Consider the following 19,067-nt stretch of genomic DNA (forward strand, 5'->3'; position numbering starts at 1 on the left):
ATGCTTTAAAATAGTAAAAACTACATAAAAAGTCCTACATATTATATTACAATAATTAACAATTATGTGACACTTAAATTCTATCAATGCCATATAAATTAGGATAAAAAAGGTAACATATAATATTTAAATATATTTTAAAAAAATATAAGTAATACTATACATTACAATAATTAACGACTTAAATATTTCAAAGTTATATAAAAAAATTAATTGACTCTCTAAATTCTATTGGTACCACATAAAATGGATTATCTGATAAACATATATCGTTTGAAATTGACGAAAAAGAAACTATAAATTACAATAATTAAAAAATAAAAATAGTCGACTCCAAAAAATCTATCAATTAACAACATATATTGTTTGAAATTGACAAAAAAGAAACTATAAATTACAATAATTAACAAAAACAATTCGCTCGACTCCAACAAATCTATCAATTAATGCCACATAAATTGGGACATGGGAAATAACATATATTATTTCAAAATTAAGTTCAAAATGTACTATAAAATACAATAATTAACAACTTAATATATTAAAGAGACATATAAAAAAGGGTTAATATTTGAAATTCTGCATGTGCCACATAAATTAGAACAAAGAGAGTAATAACTATTATTTTCAAAATTATGTTAAAAAAAAGTACTACAAATCACAATAGCTAACAATTTAAAATATTATTAAAATCATATAAAAATTTCAATAACTTTTCAAATTTCATAATATGACATAAATTAAAATAAATACAAAATATATATTGGGCCCCGTGCTGGCACGGGGTCCTATGTCTAGTATAATATAAAGGAGAATGTTATACATGCTGATGTGGCATGCTTCTAAGGGCTAGAAACCTATATTTTTTTTTGTGATTTTTTTGGCCATTTTTCAAATTTTAAAATACTAAAAACTCCTAAATATTAAAGAGAGTCATATTTAATTCTTTCTTAAAGCTAATTAAGTCTTTTTATAATAGAACTCAATTAAGGAAAACACTTAATTGCCATTCAATTATAATTACTCAAATATACGTTATCAATCTTTTCATATTCGTATGTTACTAATGCTTTTGCCAACTATAAATACTAAAGCAAATGTCCAACAATGCACACATTCTGCCTTTTTTATTCATAACTTTCTTTTCAATTTTTCATCTTTTTCGTTTTTACTCTTTTTGCAAGAAGTTTATTTCTTCTTTTTTCCCTTTTTTTTTATTTTTATCATTATTGGTATTGTCTCCATAATTAGTAACTTTGTAATTTTGATGCCTGATTTTTAGTTGTTAGAAAATGGGAGAGAGCGACATATATATTATCTTATTTGTGAAAGAAACTCGTCAGGATCAAGCTTGAAGAATATCAATCATTATCGATATATCAAATTTTATCTACATATTTTTTTTATTGCAAGCTTGTATATAGTTATAGTGTGAATTCAAATTTAACAAATTTAATTTTCTTAAGGTAAATGCCCTGTTTTAAATTTAAGAAATAATTATGTTAATTTTATATCAAATTATTATTATTATTGTTAGTGTGAATTCAAATGTAACAAATTTTATTTTCCTAAGATAAATGCCCTGTTTTAAATTTAAGAAATAATTATGTTAATTTTATATCAAATTATTATTATTATTATTATTATTATTATTATTATTATTATTATTATTATTCACAAACAAAACCTCTCCTTATACGATTTCTAAATGCTCCCAAAACAAGTAACATATTAAAAAAAAAATACAATTATTTCTTTCATCTCAAAACAAATGATATATGAATAAAAATAAAATCTTTAAGAATATTCTTCAAGCTCCTCACACTTTCTCACACTTTCTATATTTTTTTAAGTTTTGACAATTGAGGTTTCTTTAATATAAGAACTCTTTGTGTAGTATAAATCAATTGATTTCTTTATCTTTTTTGTTGAATTTATAGAACCTACTGATTTTGTCGTAATAATAGGATAAATTGATTTCCCAAACATGATTTTGGGGGATTTGAATAAAATAATCAAAAAGTAAAGGAGAAGTGAATTAATTATACAAAAAGGATACAATTAGTATGACATATATTTTAGTGTAACTGGGATAGTCATTCTAACAATAATATAATAAGGAAATAAGGAGAAAAATCAAAAGGGGGGAAAAGTTATTATTTTATAGTATTTTTTTTATAAATATTCAAATATATTCTTGGATTGGAGTTACATATGCATAATTTAATTAAGATAAATTAGATTATAAATCCTTTTGAAACTGAAAAAAAGAAGATTTGGATGAATTAAAATTTTAGAATAGTGTAATTAGGGTTACTTGTCCTACCAAATAAATCAAAATTATACTTATTGAACAAGGAAGGAAATGATACTAATGTTTGATGTTTTTAGCTTTTAAAATATGAGAGATATTTATAAAGTTGGGAAATAAAAGGGAAAAGATAAGTGACATCCCTCTTTCATCAAGAATTTTATTCTCCTTTTTTATCTTTTTAAAAAAGCCATACTCTCATAATTCACACTTCTCCATTTTCATAATTTTCACTCTTAATTAGTAATAGCCATAACTTACATTAAATGATTGTAGTTATTGAAAAGTTACTTACATAATCATTTAATTTCAACAATTAGAATGTGTGCAATTTATATTATGGTGACATTAATATGAACTAATACTAACAATTAATATGTTAATTATGAAAACAGAAAGGAAAAACTAAATAAGGTGAAGAAAAGAACAACAAAAAAATGTAGATATATTTATTTTGTACTTCATATATTTTTTTTAATCATATGTCTGATGGTTCAAAAAAAGAAGCATATTGTTATTTATATACTTTTAATATACTAAGATTACGAACTCAATGAACACATCATTTAGCATTTGAGAAGATTTAACATGTGGTAAAAGTTTGAAAAATTGTTATTATTTATATTTTAAATATTTTCTACTTATTTAAAATACCTATAGTTTTTTTGTCCATTTCACTAAATTAAATTTGACTATTATTGCAAGCCACAGTTGATATGAATGCCAACATATTAGAAATTTATTGAACATAATTTTGGTTGTTGAATGAAAATCAAATCAAATAGGAGCATTTTTCAATATATTTTAAAACATTTAAAGTGTTTTTTAAAACAAATTATAATTGTAAATTGACTTTTCGATTAATAACAAATTTATAAAATGCAATTCACATCGCGCAAAGCGCGGACAAGTTTACTAGTAATATATATAATAGTGAAGTATTTGCGTAGTTTCTCGGATACCCATTTTGTAGACCCGAATATCCGCAAAGTTGCAAAAAAGATTCGTAAATTCGCATAATCTCATAATTTATGCCATATTTTTCTCCCTAAAATAAATACCCCCTTTTCTCGATCTCTCTGCTCACAAAAATCTCCTTCTTTATCGCATTGCCACACACCGATCTCACAGGTTCTTTCACTTTCCCTATGTTGCTCATTTCAATTTCAAGATTCCCTTTTTTTCAAATTTAAAATCGACCCATGTAACTAATAATAATGATTTTTTTATAAGAAATTGGATCTTTTTTTTTGTTGAGTTTCATGCTTCAATTACCCCTTTATGATCCTAATTGGAGTCCCACTAAAGATTGGTTAATTTGGTTTTTATCTAATTTGAGCTGCTAGCTAGTAAGTTTAATGTATTGGGTATTACATGGATGAATTTTTAAGGATCCATTGATGTAGTTTTTATGCTCTGATTTGGGGGATTTGATCAGAAATGAAATGGGTTTTGCTTGGAATTTGGGGACATAGTTTTAATTGTCATTCATTTTGGCTAGGGGTGGGGGTGGGGTGTGTGCATGTCTAATTGACCTTGTTTTTCTGCTTTGAAGAGTAAAGTTTTAGCTTCAAAGGAAAGGAGATTGGTCTGATAACTTAGTTCTTATTTTTAAATCAGTAAAGATATGTGAGTTAATTATAATGCTGAAGCTTATGAGATGAAGCTTGAATTGTAAGTAAAAAGAGAAAAAAAAGTAGTCTTTTCCCATTTATGTAAGTGCGTTGGTGGACAGAGTTACCTGATTCCTTTGTTGGTGACAAATAGTAGGTACTCGCGCATGCAAGTTGATCCAGACACCATAATTGTTTGAAAAAAGTAATCTTTCTATGGACATAATAAAACCATGACTTAAACAAGGGAATGGATCACCATGAAAGGCTCATAAATGAGTTTTTCAATAGTACATTATTTGATCTTTATTAAGTTATTTCTAGGTCTTGATTCGGAAGATTCGACTAGTGACTTGAAGGTGATATCCTTTCATTGGAAAATTTTGATCTTTGATCAATATCTGAGTTCTAATTGTCATATCTGGACTTTAGGTACATCATTGACATGATGAGATTCTACTGCTATTTATTGGGTTGGAATGTGTAATGGATCCTATTGAGACGGAAAATGGCTAAAAATGATATTAGTTTAACTACTGAAGTTTAATCCAGATCCCAGATCATTCAAAAATCACACGTTTTGAACATCGGAATTCGGATGTGGTTCAATAATGGAAGACACAATACTCAATAAATCGAACTTCTAAAATATCGATATCATATAGTTTCATTAACTTCTGGTACCTACTCCACAGTGCAGAGACAACCAATTCCCCTACAAGATAACACCATCTATATCAGTTGTACAGGTCATAAACCTGGAAACAGTCGAGCTCCTAATTTTTTTGGCAATTAACGGCCGAGTTCCTAATTTCCCCCTCACAATATGAAGTTTTCGAAAGAAATAAACAAGTTAGGGGGTAAATTTTGAATTTGGAGAAGACATGGTGCAAACCAAAGAGGGTGCATATATATAGAGCATAAAACGCAAATTACTCAATGATTTTGTAAATAACACCTGCATGAAGCAGTGATTGTGTGGTTTGATGAATCCCTTGGATATATTTCTGATCAATGGAGGATTTCCTTTGCTTAAAAAATCTGTAATATGTACTCTTCATCAATCGAAAACATGAAGTTACAAATGATTCCTTTCCTTGTAACAGAAAATCAAAGGAGTGGTTGGATTACAACCATAACTGGTCAATATCGGCATCTGCATGTGTATGCTGGCAATCAGTCATATTCAATTGACTGATTGCCAAATTGCAGATGGGTGCCCAGAGTTCAGTGAAGCCTAAGACAGCCTTGGAGGGTGTGCATGGAGTGCAAGTGATGCCTCATTCACCATTTGCATTGGAAGAGATAAAACAACATGGGGGCTTACATAAACGGAGCCATGCAAGTTTTCCTGTTGGAACACGACACCACCTAATAGTGCAGTAAGTGAAAATGAGGTTATCTTGGTTGACCTCTGATCATTTGTCTGGAGGTGCTTTTCTATCTTCTATAAGCAATGCAGATGATTGAATTGTCAATTCAGACCCAAAGTTAGGATTAGGGTTGACAAGAATTTGACTCATCATGTTATCTTGTTCACCAGGAGAGTTTGGCAGCAAAGGCCTGGTTGCCTCAGGCCCATCCGTTGCAGTTGCCATGGTAAACATACAAATAACAATCACTTTATGAACAGTTTGTGTATAATACTGCCTCTACCATGTTTCTAATCTTTTAATTGTTTTCTTTTAGGTGATCGAACCGTTGCTGAAACTATTGCAAATGTGATCACTTCTCTTCCTTTTATTGCTCTTGGACTTCAAGCTCCGAGGTCAGAAATATATTTTGCTAGAGCTGCTTTATGATGACCATGTTTGATTACGCTCATAATTTTTAATTTCTTCTTTTGTTGCTGCAGGAAAAATCTTCATTGCAAACTTTATGCCAATTCATTGATTGGAGTTGGAATTGTCTCCAGTTTGTACCATGCTTCGAGAGGCAAAATAAGACGCTATATGAGATGGGCTGACTACTCAATGATAGCAACAGCAACAGTGGTAAGTCTTCAGCTGTTCATTTTATATCTTTTCAGGATCTTTTATATTGCCCAGATATTCTAAGATACAATTTTGCTTGGAACATTAATCACACCAGAAATGCTTGCTGAAAATTATATTATTGATAACTACCTCATTCATCAACATCAAAAAGAAAAAAGTGCAAAGAATTGGAAAAGGTGTGTGACATTGACGTTGAAATAGCTGGTGAGGTGTGCTGATTGCTGAAATGGTTTTCTTGGTCTCCTTTTTGCTAAATTGTGTGAGAAGTATGTACTCTGCATTTGAAAGTGATGATGATTTGTGTTAGAGTGCTCAAGTTCCTAGAAATACTTTTATTTGGATGCTAATTAGATAGAGCTATACCGGAGCGTTAGTACACTACCTTGAGAATTGTGTTTTAAGATTTTTTTTTCATCATGAACTTTCAATCAAACAGTACTTTTCCCAAAAAGAAGACGTGTTCTTCTACATTTTTAAGTCTCAAGTACCTAAACGAAAATATTAAAAGTAAGCATTACCCTAATGCTTATTCTTATTTTTTCTGTATAGTATTCCTGGATAAATACATGTTTAAATGCAAGCAAGTTGGCCTAGACACCACCGTCATAAAAAAGTATTTTTTTTAAACAGGTAAATATATTTTCATTCATAAATATGGCCAAATTGGTACAAGGGGTATACCAAAAGGTAAAGCATCTACAAAAAGATGTCATTTTCTACAAACTCCACCCATTTGTGTGCACCAAAAGAAACAGAGACTATTCCTAACGGAGAGAAACTCGACTCCACTCCTTCAAAAGCTCTCCTATTTCTCTCTATCCAAACAATCCATAATAACGCAAGCGGAACCACGTTATAGACAACCTTCCGCTTTCTTAGATATTCCGTTGTCAAAGTCACCCCTCTAGCAGTTAACCAAGTAAAAAACACACCTTCCTCTGCACCTTTGATATCCATATTATGTTACAAGGGCAAATATGGTCCTTCCTAACCAAAAGTTTGGACTCAGTTATCAATCTTTGAAACACAGACACTTCCCAATCTTGGAATTGTCTTTTAAATCTCAAGTCCCAAAAAGACTCCACCTTGTGTCCCCCCATTATGTTGTATTGTTGAGTCTCTTTGGCAAGATGTTCTCTACACCCTCTGAAATTCATCTTTCAATAATATTTCCCCACAAACAGTATGTCCCCAAAAAGTTACTCTCCTTCCGTCTCCGATAAGAAAAAGTGGAGGCCAAGAATTATAACCTATTGGTACTGGTTAGAGTCTACCTCATAATAAGTGTGGATCAATTATAACTGTCCCTCTTCGCCTTCCCTTTTATTTATCAAACATAAGCAAAATAGTTTGGTGATTTTCTCTCATATAAGTCCTTAGTGGAAAAGTTTCTAGTATCTAGTGGAGGTAACAAGTACCTGGTGGATTAATAAAGAACGTACAAACTCTCATCCATATCCAGAAAGTCTACAGTTGGGAAAGGGGTAGATCTGTGGGTGCTTTTCAACAGGTGGTTCTATGAAATTTTATGTAGCTTTAAAAGAAGCTAACTTAACTGCTGACTTTTTTTGCAGTGTCTATCAAGGGCACTTAGAAATGAGAATCCAAAATTGCTGATGGCAGCATCTGCAGTCCTCCTACCAATCCAACCTTTGATGGTTTCTGCTGTGCACACCGGAATGATGGAGGTAGATATCTGCTTCTGAATGCTCGAATGAACTGAATTACACTACCATTTTAATCTCTTCTATGTAGCTCTTCCCTTGTCTGCAAAGAATATGATTTAATGGACTGCCTTCACTCTTTTTTTTCCATTTAGGTTGCATTTGCCAAAAGAGCACTTCAAGATCCGGATCTAAGGATGAGTCACAATGTGCACAAAATGTCATCATTGCTAGGGGGTGCCCTTTTCATAGCTGATGATGTCTTTCCTGAAACACCTTTCTTGCATGCTGGTTGGCATCTTGCTGCTGCTGTTGGGGTGAGCACTTGCAATAAGCTTCTTGAGTAGGTTGCTATAATTCCTGCCAAATTTGTCGAAACCACTTGCCATTGCCTGCAAAGATTTTCCATTTATTGAAACAAGAAGTGAAAAAGAACACACTGCAACTGCAATCTTGGATCAGTCTTGTAATTCAATGGTCTATCCTTATTACTATTCATTGTAGTGTTTATTGTTTTAGAAAAGTAGTGATAGTTATCTGTTATAGCTATGTGCTGTAGAACGATGGCAATTATCGTTGCTTTTCATTATGATTGCCAGTGTGAAACATTATTTGCTGAATATGATTGTTCTTAAGTTTTCTTCTTCTCTGTTGCTGTGCAGTTTGTCTTAGTATATTGGGTTAAAAATTATGCCTTTTTTGGCCAAGGGACTAAGTATGTATATGTCAATACTAGGTGTACATGACCGAATCGGTACGGATTTTTCAAATATCAAATCAAGTCATTTGTGTTGGGATTTTAAATATATAAATCAAATCAAACTAATAAAATTCGAATTTTTCAACCTTGGTTTTTTTCGGAGGTATTCAGGTTTTTTCTGACAAAGTATTCATATGAACATAAAATTAACTTTTGCTTCAATTATTTCTTTTATCCTACCAAAATACAATTAATTAAGGTGTTTTATAAGAAAATATCATATAATATGAGATGAGTGACGATACAAAAATATTTAACAAAAAGATAATAATGAAATCGCATAAAACAAATATTGCAAATTAATAAGTCATAATGAAAATGATCATAATTTAAAAGTATTAAATCATGCTAAAATTAGTCTACTTAGTATTAACTACATGACTAAATATTTTTAAAAAACAACTAAAATTAGGTTATGTATTTAGTTGTCTAAATTAATGTAAAACTAAAGAACAAATATTCAACATTAGTGTTGAATTGATTTTTTTCTTTGTTAGCATTAGTATCAATTTGATTTTGATTTGAGTTGTATTACCGTTACTAACATTTATGGACTATAATATTTAGTGGGTCATTTAAAATTTTAAGTTTCAAACTTGAAATAATATAGTATTTTGAGATAAAAACAATGAAACAATATAAGAAATATTTATAAATTATATCAAAGTAAATACTTTTATGTATAAAATAAATTTTAAAAATTACTTATGTAATGTCATGTTGATTTGGTCTCGAGTTGATTTTTTTTAGTTAAAACCAAACCAATCCTAGTATAGTCAGATTTTTTTTTCAATACCAAATTACTAGTCAATTTTTTTTTGCTCTTGATTTGACTCAACTTATGATTTGATTGATTTATTTGAGCGCGAAAATAAGAAATAATTTTGGGTTTTTTCTAAAAAGGAAAAACATACATTAGTTGATACATAATTTTAGGAACATACCTTTTGGATGTTGATGGCGTTGACTGATTTCATAGTTTGCGTGATATTGACGAATAATATATTTTGGTATGTGTTTTTAAAAATATACCTTTTTTGTACATTGAATTGAAAATTATGCCTTTTTAGTTGGACTAAGTTATGCATCGATCAACACATCTACACCTAAAAATAAAAAATAATTTTGGGTCTTTTCTAAGACGAAAAACATACACACTAATTAGTACATATTTTTAGGGACATACACGACAATTTATTTTGATACATATTTTTACGAAAATAGTTTTTTGGTACATTCGATTAAAAAATACTCCTTTTTTAGCCATAAATTAAATTATGCATAAGTCAACGTATTTGAGTTTTTCTAAAAAAGGAAAAAACACAAACACTAACCGATACATATTTTAAGAAAAATATCTTTATGATATTGACGACGTTAACAGATTTCAATGACATTGACGAATAATCCATTTTAGTTCATACCTTTTATAAACATACACTTTTGGTGTATTAAATAAAGAATTATGCTCTTTTAGCCAGTTATGCATATGTCAACACATCTAAGCCTAAAAATTAAAAAAAAAACAATCTTAAATCTTCTTTAAAAAGAATTACATACACAATAAGTAGAAACATATATTTTTTTTAATATTAACGACGTTAACAGATTTCACCGTTTACGAATATTAACAAATAATCCTTTTTGGTACACATTTTTGACCATATCTTTTTAGTATATTTTGAATTGAAAATTATTCCTTTTTAAGCACTAGACTCATACTATAAATATGTCAAACACATCTAAACCCAATAATTAAAAAAAAAAAACAATTTTGGGAAAAAAAATCCTAATTTTCTTAATAAACTCTCTAAACAGAATTTCTGAAAACTTCTCCAAACAGGGAATACCAGCAGTTATGAATCCATCAACACATCAAAATGGTGGCCAAAACCCTAATGTGCTGCTGCAGCAGAAGGAGAAGATGAAGCAGAAGAAGGAGGAGCAGATGTCAATGAAGAAGTTGAGAGAAGCAGTCTTCAATTTGGCCAACAGTGAACCAAATGTGCGATTATCAGAGAAGCAAAAAGTAGTTCTTCAACAACGCATTTCACAATTCTTCTCTTGTCTTACTACTCCTGATCATCCTCCGTATGCTTGGGTAACTCATCTCTTCGTATAAAGTTTTCATCTTTCATTATAATTGAATTTATTTGTTTTTTGGTTTTCCATCCCGAGTCTGGTACTTGCATTGGAATTCGAGTAATTTGGATTTGAATTTGCATTGGTAGGCCCCACTCAGGTTTTCGAACAAAGACTTCTGGTTAAGGGTGGAGCAGTCTGGTGGTGATATTATAATTGAATTGTGTTATCTGAATTGTATGAAATTTTATTTCACCAATTAATTGTTTTTTGAAAGAAAAAAAATTTAGGGTTGATACTTGATTGTAGTTTATCATGTGGGTCTGTTGTCAGAAACCATCTCTCTACCTCCACGCGAGGTAGTGGTAAGGCATGCGGGTTGATACTTGATTGTAGTTTATCATTTGGGTTTGTTGTTGGAAACCGTCTCTCTACCTCCACGAGGTAGTGGTAAGGCATGCATACACTCTGCGCTTCTCAGACTCTACTTGTGTGATTTTATTGGGTATGTTGTTGTTTGGTTACACATCTCTTCGTGTAAAATTTGTATCTTTAATTGTTGCAAGTGATTTGTACAAAGATAAATCTCTCTTTTTTTTAAAAAGAATGGAGGGAGCTGTTGAGAATGTGGCCTAAGCTTTTTTAGTAGCAAATCAAAGTATGAAGGAAGTTTTATTTATTGGGATTTCTGGGAAAAAAATGGATTCTTGGATTATAGTTTTCGTTTTGGCTGCTTATGAAGTTAGCCTTCCTATATGTGTGTGTGTATATGAGTTTAAAGAGCAGGGAATTTCTTCTGTGATTATGTGATGGGGCCTTTTGAATTAAATTATTGAGTACCAAATATTCTTTTGAAAAATGAATTATTTGTTCGATTCTTTGTTAATACGTGTTTGTCAGATTCCTGTCGATTCTGTTAATTTTGTGTTATTGATTTCATATGTATCGAGGGAAACGTGAGATTGCTTTTGTTATTATAATGTTAATACCGTCCCCAGATACTAGCTGAAAAAGATTTGGCTTTGGAAGTTCTTTTCTTAATAAGAGCTTGAGTAATCGAAGTAGCAATTTGAATTCATACCTCGGAGACTTGATTAACGATTTCTCTTTTTTCCGACATCGCTTTAGGAGTAACAGTGAATAGTTTTGAATCTTGTTATTTGGATTTTTTCAAGTTTCCATAAAGGTGAAGTGAGTTTATGGTCTAATCGAATGTTTTCTTTTGTTATAGATGATTGAAAAGGCCCTGCAAGAATTGAAGGAAAAAGGGGGTTCTAGTGAAGACTCAATATCTAAGTTTATCATGAAAGAACATGCCAGTTTGCCATATGCTCATACGACCATGCTGAAACATCATCTACAGAAGATGACTGAAAAGGGAGAAATCCGTATGATTGGAGGACGGTTTTTGCTTCCTGGTGACTGCGAAAGCGTGGTACCAAAGAAAAAAAGAAAGAGGAAGAAAAGGGGGAAGTCGGTTATTAAAAAAAAGCAGTCGGGGCAGAAGGAGAAGGAGGAGGAAAAGCAGGTGCAGCATGATGATGTGGAAGTTGTTGCAGCACAGAAGGATTTGGATGAACAACAAAATGACGTCACTGTTGATGAAAATCGTGGGCAAGAAAATCAAATACATGAACATTTGGAGTTGAATGAGCATCATAATGCACCGAGCACAAATAAAGAAGATGGGCAATTAAGTGACCAGCAAAATTCTGTAACTGGAAATAAAGTTGTTTGTGGAAGAGTTCTAAGGAGTACAATACATAAACAGAAAGGGAAAGAACAACTTGATGCTACTGGAGGATCACTGCAATCCTCCATTGCTGCTGAGAGTGCTATAGGTTGTAATTCGGAGTTGCAGCTATCGCAGCTTAGTCTCAGCACAGTTGAGGAAACAGCTGATATTAGTAACTTGTATCCACAAGAAATTCTGGAAAATGAACAACCTGGAGATGACCTGCCTCTACTTTTAAGTCCTGAAGCACCTCCAGGTTTTGAGCTTGTGGTGGTGGAGGATGCCACAGAAAATAAAGCACATACCTCTTCATCAGTAGGTTTGGATTTACCAAAAGAAGACCATGTTATGCCTCAGAGTTCTGACAAACCTAGTGAAGAGGAGGCTGTTGCTGAGGATCTGTTGAAGACTAAGAAGCAGAAAAAGAAGCACCATGGCGGGCAGCAAACAAATAGGCCAATGACTAGGGCGCTAGCGAAAGGAACAGTAACTCCAAATGAACAACCTAGGTCAGGTAGAAACAGAAAACAATTACAGTTAGCTATGGAGAGCTCATCAGATCGTGCACAAAGACAACTGAAGCGCTGGAGCAAAAGCCCGGTTGAACCTAAATCAGTAATTACCTCTAAACTGAAACAATTGGCATTGTGTGACTCAGCGGATCAACAGTTAGTACTTATGGAAGAGCCTTTAAGCATCTCTAAACCATTATGTATCTCAGTGGATCAACATGTAGTACAGATGGAAGAGCCATTGGCATTGGCAATAAGTGAGGAGGCATTGAATTTGACTGATCCTCAACAAGAGGTGCAATTGAAGCAGCCAAAAGTTAAGCGTCGTGGGAGGTCTCTCAAGGGCAAGGAGGATGTGGCTGATCCAGATACTACACTTTTGAAGGATGTAGGATCATCCAAGAAGCTAACAAAGAAACAAACTCATCGAGGTGTAGGAAGGCGTAGGAATGCACAGTAAAGTGAGCATTGCAGTTCCTTCATTCTCTCTCTTACGACGACAAAAGGTATAAATATACCCCAGAAGCTCAAATGTTAGTAAATAATTGCTTGTATTTTCTCTCATGTTTTCAAACTTGGCCCCGTAAAATAGAGGTACAATATAGTAATTTGAACTAATATCTTGACTGACATAGTTATTTGAAAGAAGCTATAACATTGCTTACTAATTGCTCGCAGCTCTCTTTTCTTCGAAGTTTTCTCTATATAGTAGAGGTTATGACAGAGTAATCCAGCAATGAAGTACTATAATATGTGAAAAGGAAGTTAGTATTGACTTTATTTCTCCACTTTGTTTGGGATTGACGTGTAGTTGATTGATTGATATTGGCTTGTCTAATCTGATACTCGAGTTCCATGTCTATTCAAGGAATTCAACTAACTATAACCAAATCTATCTGAGTTTTGCAGGTCTATACTTAAGTTAGTGTGTATATGAAGAAATTATTGGTGGAAACACGAATCCAGATTAGTCGGGTTGGTGAGTAGCAGATACCGGATGGTTATACCAAAAGGCGAAGTGTATATGAAGCTCTCTCTTGGATATGTTTTATTTCTCAAATTGGAATTTCAGCTAGCATATTTTTGTTTTATCAGAATCTGGACCTTTTCTTCATATGTAAAAGGCCAGATTTATTTCTTTCAGTTATTGTTTTATTTGAACTTGGATTTCTTATAATATGGTCTTCTTAAGATATTGCCATGTTCATATTTCATTTGTGGAACATCCTTCCATTTTTGCTTTTATATTTTTCAATATTTAAGGGTTGTTTGGTTAGAACAAGTTATCTCAGGATATGTTATTACACCATGTATAAAGGATAACTTATCCTATCACTAAAGTATAAATGGTGGATAAATAATCTCAGGACTATCTAATGTTTTCAACCAGGCATAGTATAAAATTAACCTACATTTAAACGTGGAATTATTATACTAATACCTCACACCAAACGACTACAATAGGAAATAGCTAAGAAATATGCAATACCAAATGATTGAGACATTTCAACCAAGTATAACAAAGGGGAGATTTCATGATGTCCTATTGAACTAGTATTTTCTTTTTCTAAATTAAATGCAGTTCAGTGGTGTGTGGTTGTGGATGTTGCATCTTTTCTTTTTTGTCATAGTGTTTGATATTTATTTTGAGGTTCGATTTAATTTAGATTCACATTCTGTAATAAAGGCAATTTTATATTAAAGACTCGAACACGAGACTTATAATTAAGAATGAAAACACTTATTTTCTTTGTGTTTTCATAAAAAGCTAGATCAAATATTTATAAAAAAAAAGATAATGATTAAAAACACGTGAAGTTTTATTTTGTTTACAAGTTTTTTACTTGAACTATCAAGTGTTCGCATCTTTTATCTAAATTATCATCACCTATTTGTCAAAATACACTTTAACTAGTATCTGATGGTGCATGGTGTAGACATTTTTTGGCATTAAAAATGGTAATACAAGTTGATAATGAAAATTTAACCAAAACAAAAATAGTTGTCAAATGAATTATCACTTTTTGCGAGTTTCTCTATCTAAACTATTAGATGTATGAGTTTCCTACCTGAACTATCACTAGCTATTTATCAAATACACCTCAAAATTAATGAGTCAATTATCATGTGGATGAAATTTTATGAGCAAATTAAATTGTTGTGCTCCGTTTTTACAATTGTATTCAAACATTTGGACTATTCATATGAGGTTGTTTTGATAAATAATTAATAATAGTTCATATAAAAAATGCAAACACGTGATAGTTATGAAAATCGAAATAAAAAGATACTTCAATTTTTTTTTATATCCCGTTATCTCTTATAAAAATGTATTAAATTAATACACAATGGATTTATTATTTACCTATTAGAGTACTTCTTAGTTCTTACCTACTCTTTATTTTATTTTATTTTTGGGTAAAAAGCTCAACTTGGTATTTGGTCAAAGCTTATTCCAGTTTTTTCTAATTCATTTAATTATTAAAAAAAATTAAGTTGATTAAGCTCAACTTTTTTGACTGAACATGTCAGGCTGGATTCAATTAAGTCGTGTGATTATCAATTTTAAATAAAATTATTCTTTTGGGTTCAAGTATGAAGCAATTTATTGGGTGGATATGGAAAATATTTTTTTATGAAAAATATCTTTAAGTAAAATAAGTGGGTTTTTTTGGTTAGATATGTAAATAAAAAATATTATTTTAAATATTCGTAAGACAAAATAAATTTATTAAATAATAATTAAAATGAAAAATAAAAATAAAATAACAACACGATTACAATAAATTATTCATGACATAATTACATAACGACGGATTTAAGCCATCATGTATATTTTTGTCTTTGTTTTAAATTAATACAACACATTTTTTTTGCGCCATAATCAGCAAATTAGGGAACAAGTCTACATGAATTATAGGACCCACAAACTTTAATGCTGAATTAGAAAAAGTAGACAAGTTGGATGGGCTAATTATGTATTAGCCTTTTAATTTTAGTTTGGATTCACACTATATAAAAAGTACTTATTACGCTAAATTTATTTTTATTTTTTTAGTCTTAATATATTTAATACATTTTAATTGGAATTTTTTTTTCAAAATTTACGGTTGAATAGATAATATGATAACTAATTATATAGTTATAAATCATTTTTCATTAACAAAAAAATGTGAACTAAAAGTTTACTTTTTAAAAAAATATATAAAAAGATATTATTCTTCTAAAATAATTTAAAAAGAAATATATATTATAGCAAGTGGAACAAAGAAAGTGGAGTATAAATTATTAGATTTAGATATGGCCTATCATTAACATACTTTTTGTGTTACATCAACAATTAGTGGATAATGACGTTACTTTTGAACAAATCTACGAAGGTCATAGATTAGGACCCCCACAATTTTTAATGCGTAATTGTCAAATGTAGACAAGTTGGATGAACTAATGATAACAACATATTTGGTAAATTCTATAAAGTGGTTATGAAGAGAGTAAAATACGTGCACATCTTATTTCAATTTGTTATTTTGTAGAGGTAGAAAAGTTGTTTTCGAAAGACCATCAATTCAAGTGAAACATATCAAATATTGATGAAAAGAAAAATGACTATTAAAAAATATGACAACTAATAAAAAAACAGTGCAGAACAAACATACAAGAAATAATAGCATTAACAAAATAGTGTGATCACTTAAACATAATAAACAATAGATGATAACAAATAATAAAAGCAAGAAACTATATGAATAAGGCAAATACTACCACTAGTTCTAATCCCATTGAAAAATAAGACAACACTCAACTACCTACTAATTTTTTTTACCTTAATTGATTATCAACCTCCATATCCTCTTGTCTATAGTCATGTCCTCGATAAGCTGCAAGTGCATAATGTCATGTCTAATCATTTCTCTCTAATACTTCTCCGGTCTACCTCTACATCTCCTCAGACCCACCATAGAGAACATCTCACACCTCTTTATTTGGGCATACATGCATCTCCTTCTCATATTCCTAGACCATCTCAGTCCCTCATCTTTTTCACCACAAAATTCACTCTCATCTTATCCCAAACACTTTTATTCCTAATCATATTTCTTCTAGTATGTACACATCTATCTCAAACTTCCTAATTCTACTTTCATCTTCTGAAGAAAAGTTCTTGATCAACTAAAACTCTGGCCCATTCAATGTAAACTAATCTAACGATTATTTTATAAAACTTATATTTAAGTCTTGCTGACATATTCTTATTATGCAGGACACCAAATGCAAATCTCTATTTCATCCACGCCATTCTTATATGATGTGACATCATCAATTTCTCTGTTCGCTTAGATTATCGACCCAAGATACTTGAAACTTTCTTTGTTGGAGATGATTTATGTATCAATTTTTAATTTCATATATGTCGCATAAATTATGTAATTGAACTAACACTTTAAGTATGACACTTTAGTCCTGCTCAACGTAAACACTTTAAATTCTAGGGTATGTTTTTAAGCCTCCAAGCCATCGTTAACATACACTAGACGATTTTTTTTAAATATGTCACGTCAGTTCATCTATCACCAAGAAAATAAATATGGGTTAAGAGTTGATTCCTGGTACAATTCTATCACAACTAGAAATTGCTTTGAGCCCTCTTCTATTATTCTCAATCGGATCTTGACTCCATTATATATTTCATAATCACTCTAACGTAAGATACAAGTACACCTCTAACCTCCAAACATCTTCACAGAAATCTCTAGGAACTTTATCACATGTGTTTTTAGGTCAACGAACATCATATATAAGTCCATCTTATTATCTCTATACTGCTTCATCAATCTCCTTATGTGATTAGTAGTTGAACATTCCGACATGAATTCAAATTAGGTTTTGGTAATAGACACTTTCCCTCACCCTCATTTCCACTATCCCTTTCAAACTTTCATAGTGTGTCTTTTCAACATGATACCCCGTAATTATTGTAATTCTGAATATCACCCTTATTCATATATAACAAGATCATTATACTCCACCTACATTCTTCAACATTTTTGACATTTAAATGACGTCAAACAATTCAATTACTTTATACTTGTGTTATCTGTGCTTTTTTAAAATATCATTTGGCTCGATCACCCTCTCCTTTCCAATCTTACAAATGACCTCTTTAACCTCCTCAAACTCTGTACTCGTACGATACTCTAAATCTTGGTTTCTCAGAGTGCTCTATTTGCTCAACACAATATCTTAGTACATCTCTTCATTCAAGAGCTTATGGAAGTATGTTTGTTATCTTCCTTTAATATGACCTCTTCCATTGATACTTTCATACTTTACCTTTTTTATTTTTTATCTTTGATGTACTTGGTCCAAGTCTTGGGTGCTTCTCTCTCGCCTTGGCAAGCCTAAACAAGTTTCTATCTCTGTCTTTGTCATTTAGTTTTTCATACACAACATGTTCAAATGCTATTATCTTTACTATTGTAACTACTAACTTCACCAAATGCTATTATCTTTACTATTGTAACTACTAACTTCACTTCCTTCTCCACCGTTTATACCTTTCCTCATTGTTCTTACTCTCTACCATTTTTTTATAAGCCACCTTCTGGACTCTCACTTTTATAGGGAACGTTCGATTTCGTCACTTATGTCTTCGATGTCCACTATCGTTACCTTTCAAAATCTTAACACCTCTCTAGCTACTTTTTTTATTGCAATTAGTTGCGCTATCAACATATTATTAGTATTCTGCTATTCTTTCAATCCCTCATCTCTATCGACTTCTTTCCCATCTTCTAAACTCTAACAGTAATCAAGCCACTCAATTACCTTCTCTTAATCTCCAAACTCACTCGAAATAACTATATAGTCTTTCTCCACTTCTATCATCTATTGAGTCTTAGCCATCAAACTACGGACGGTCACCAAGTGATTCTATATCCACTTATTCAAATGAGATATCTATTTTTACTTGCTTAATTTAAAAAATTAAACAATATCCTCACTTAATTCATAATTTCTTATTATTAAGTACAAATATTTTCCAAAACATAGTTATTATATTCAAAAACCAATACAACAACCACTATTTTACTAATTTTTTAAAAAGATATATCAAATTAAATATAAATAAATAAATATAATAATATTTACACCTAATCAATAAATTTGACTTTGTATTAGATTTACCATGTCATTATGAGTCAGAAATTAAAAGAATGGCGTCATCTTGGTCCAATTATCAATTCTTCTTTCTCAATTTCAATGGCCATTTATTAGCTTAGCTCAAATTTACAATTTTTTTTTTTTTCCATTAGCATTAATTATTCTGAATTCGAGTCGCATAGTTTGCTATCAATTTTTTGTCCATATAGTTTGAGTTTGAGTTCGAAG

The 19,067-nt window shown here is 31.0% G+C and overlaps 2 protein-coding genes across 2 annotated transcripts; both read left to right on the forward strand.

The window, feature by feature from the left end:
• Positions 1 to 3,370: 3,370 nt before the first annotated feature.
• LOC125813439 (uncharacterized) lies at positions 3,371 to 8,201 on the forward strand. The gene is made up of 7 exons (XM_049492943.1): positions 3,371 to 3,442; positions 5,031 to 5,306; positions 5,468 to 5,523; positions 5,614 to 5,692; positions 5,780 to 5,918; positions 7,496 to 7,609; positions 7,741 to 8,201. Exons 2-7 carry the CDS (start codon positions 5,137 to 5,139, stop codon positions 7,930 to 7,932), a joined length of 750 nt encoding a protein of 249 aa, XP_049348900.1. The 5' UTR covers positions 3,371 to 3,442; positions 5,031 to 5,136; the 3' UTR covers positions 7,933 to 8,201.
• A 1,932-nt stretch (positions 8,202 to 10,133) lies between these two features.
• LOC125813407 (uncharacterized) lies at positions 10,134 to 13,855 on the forward strand. The gene is made up of 3 exons (XM_049492910.1): positions 10,134 to 10,446; positions 11,659 to 13,180; positions 13,584 to 13,855. Exons 1-2 carry the CDS (start codon positions 10,204 to 10,206, stop codon positions 13,132 to 13,134), a joined length of 1,719 nt encoding a protein of 572 aa, XP_049348867.1. The 5' UTR covers positions 10,134 to 10,203; the 3' UTR covers positions 13,135 to 13,180; positions 13,584 to 13,855.
• Positions 13,856 to 19,067: the final 5,212 nt, after the last annotated feature.

Source organism: Solanum verrucosum, unplaced genomic scaffold (assembly GCF_900185275.1).
Source record: "Solanum verrucosum unplaced genomic scaffold, falcon-dt-bn FXZP01000203.1, whole genome shotgun sequence".
In the NCBI taxonomy this organism is placed as follows: Eukaryota; Viridiplantae; Streptophyta; class Magnoliopsida; order Solanales; family Solanaceae; genus Solanum; species Solanum verrucosum.

Excerpts from the sequence above, each read along its gene's own strand:
- LOC125813439 (XM_049492943.1), top strand. The coding sequence starts at position 5,137 with ATGGGTGCCCAGAGTTCAGTGAAGCCTAAGACAGCCTTGGAGGGTGTG. Across the intron at positions 5,307-5,467 it reads CGACACCACCTAATAGTGCA|GAGAGTTTGGCAGCAAAGGC; the intron begins GTAAGTGAAAAT and ends CTTGTTCACCAG. Across the intron at positions 5,524-5,613 it reads CATCCGTTGCAGTTGCCATG|GTGATCGAACCGTTGCTGAA; the intron begins GTAAACATACAA and ends GTTTTCTTTTAG.
- LOC125813407 (XM_049492910.1), top strand. The coding sequence starts at position 10,204 with ATGAATCCATCAACACATCAAAATGGTGGCCAAAACCCTAATGTGCTG. Across the intron at positions 10,447-11,658 it reads ATCATCCTCCGTATGCTTGG|ATGATTGAAAAGGCCCTGCA; the intron begins GTAACTCATCTC and ends CTTTTGTTATAG.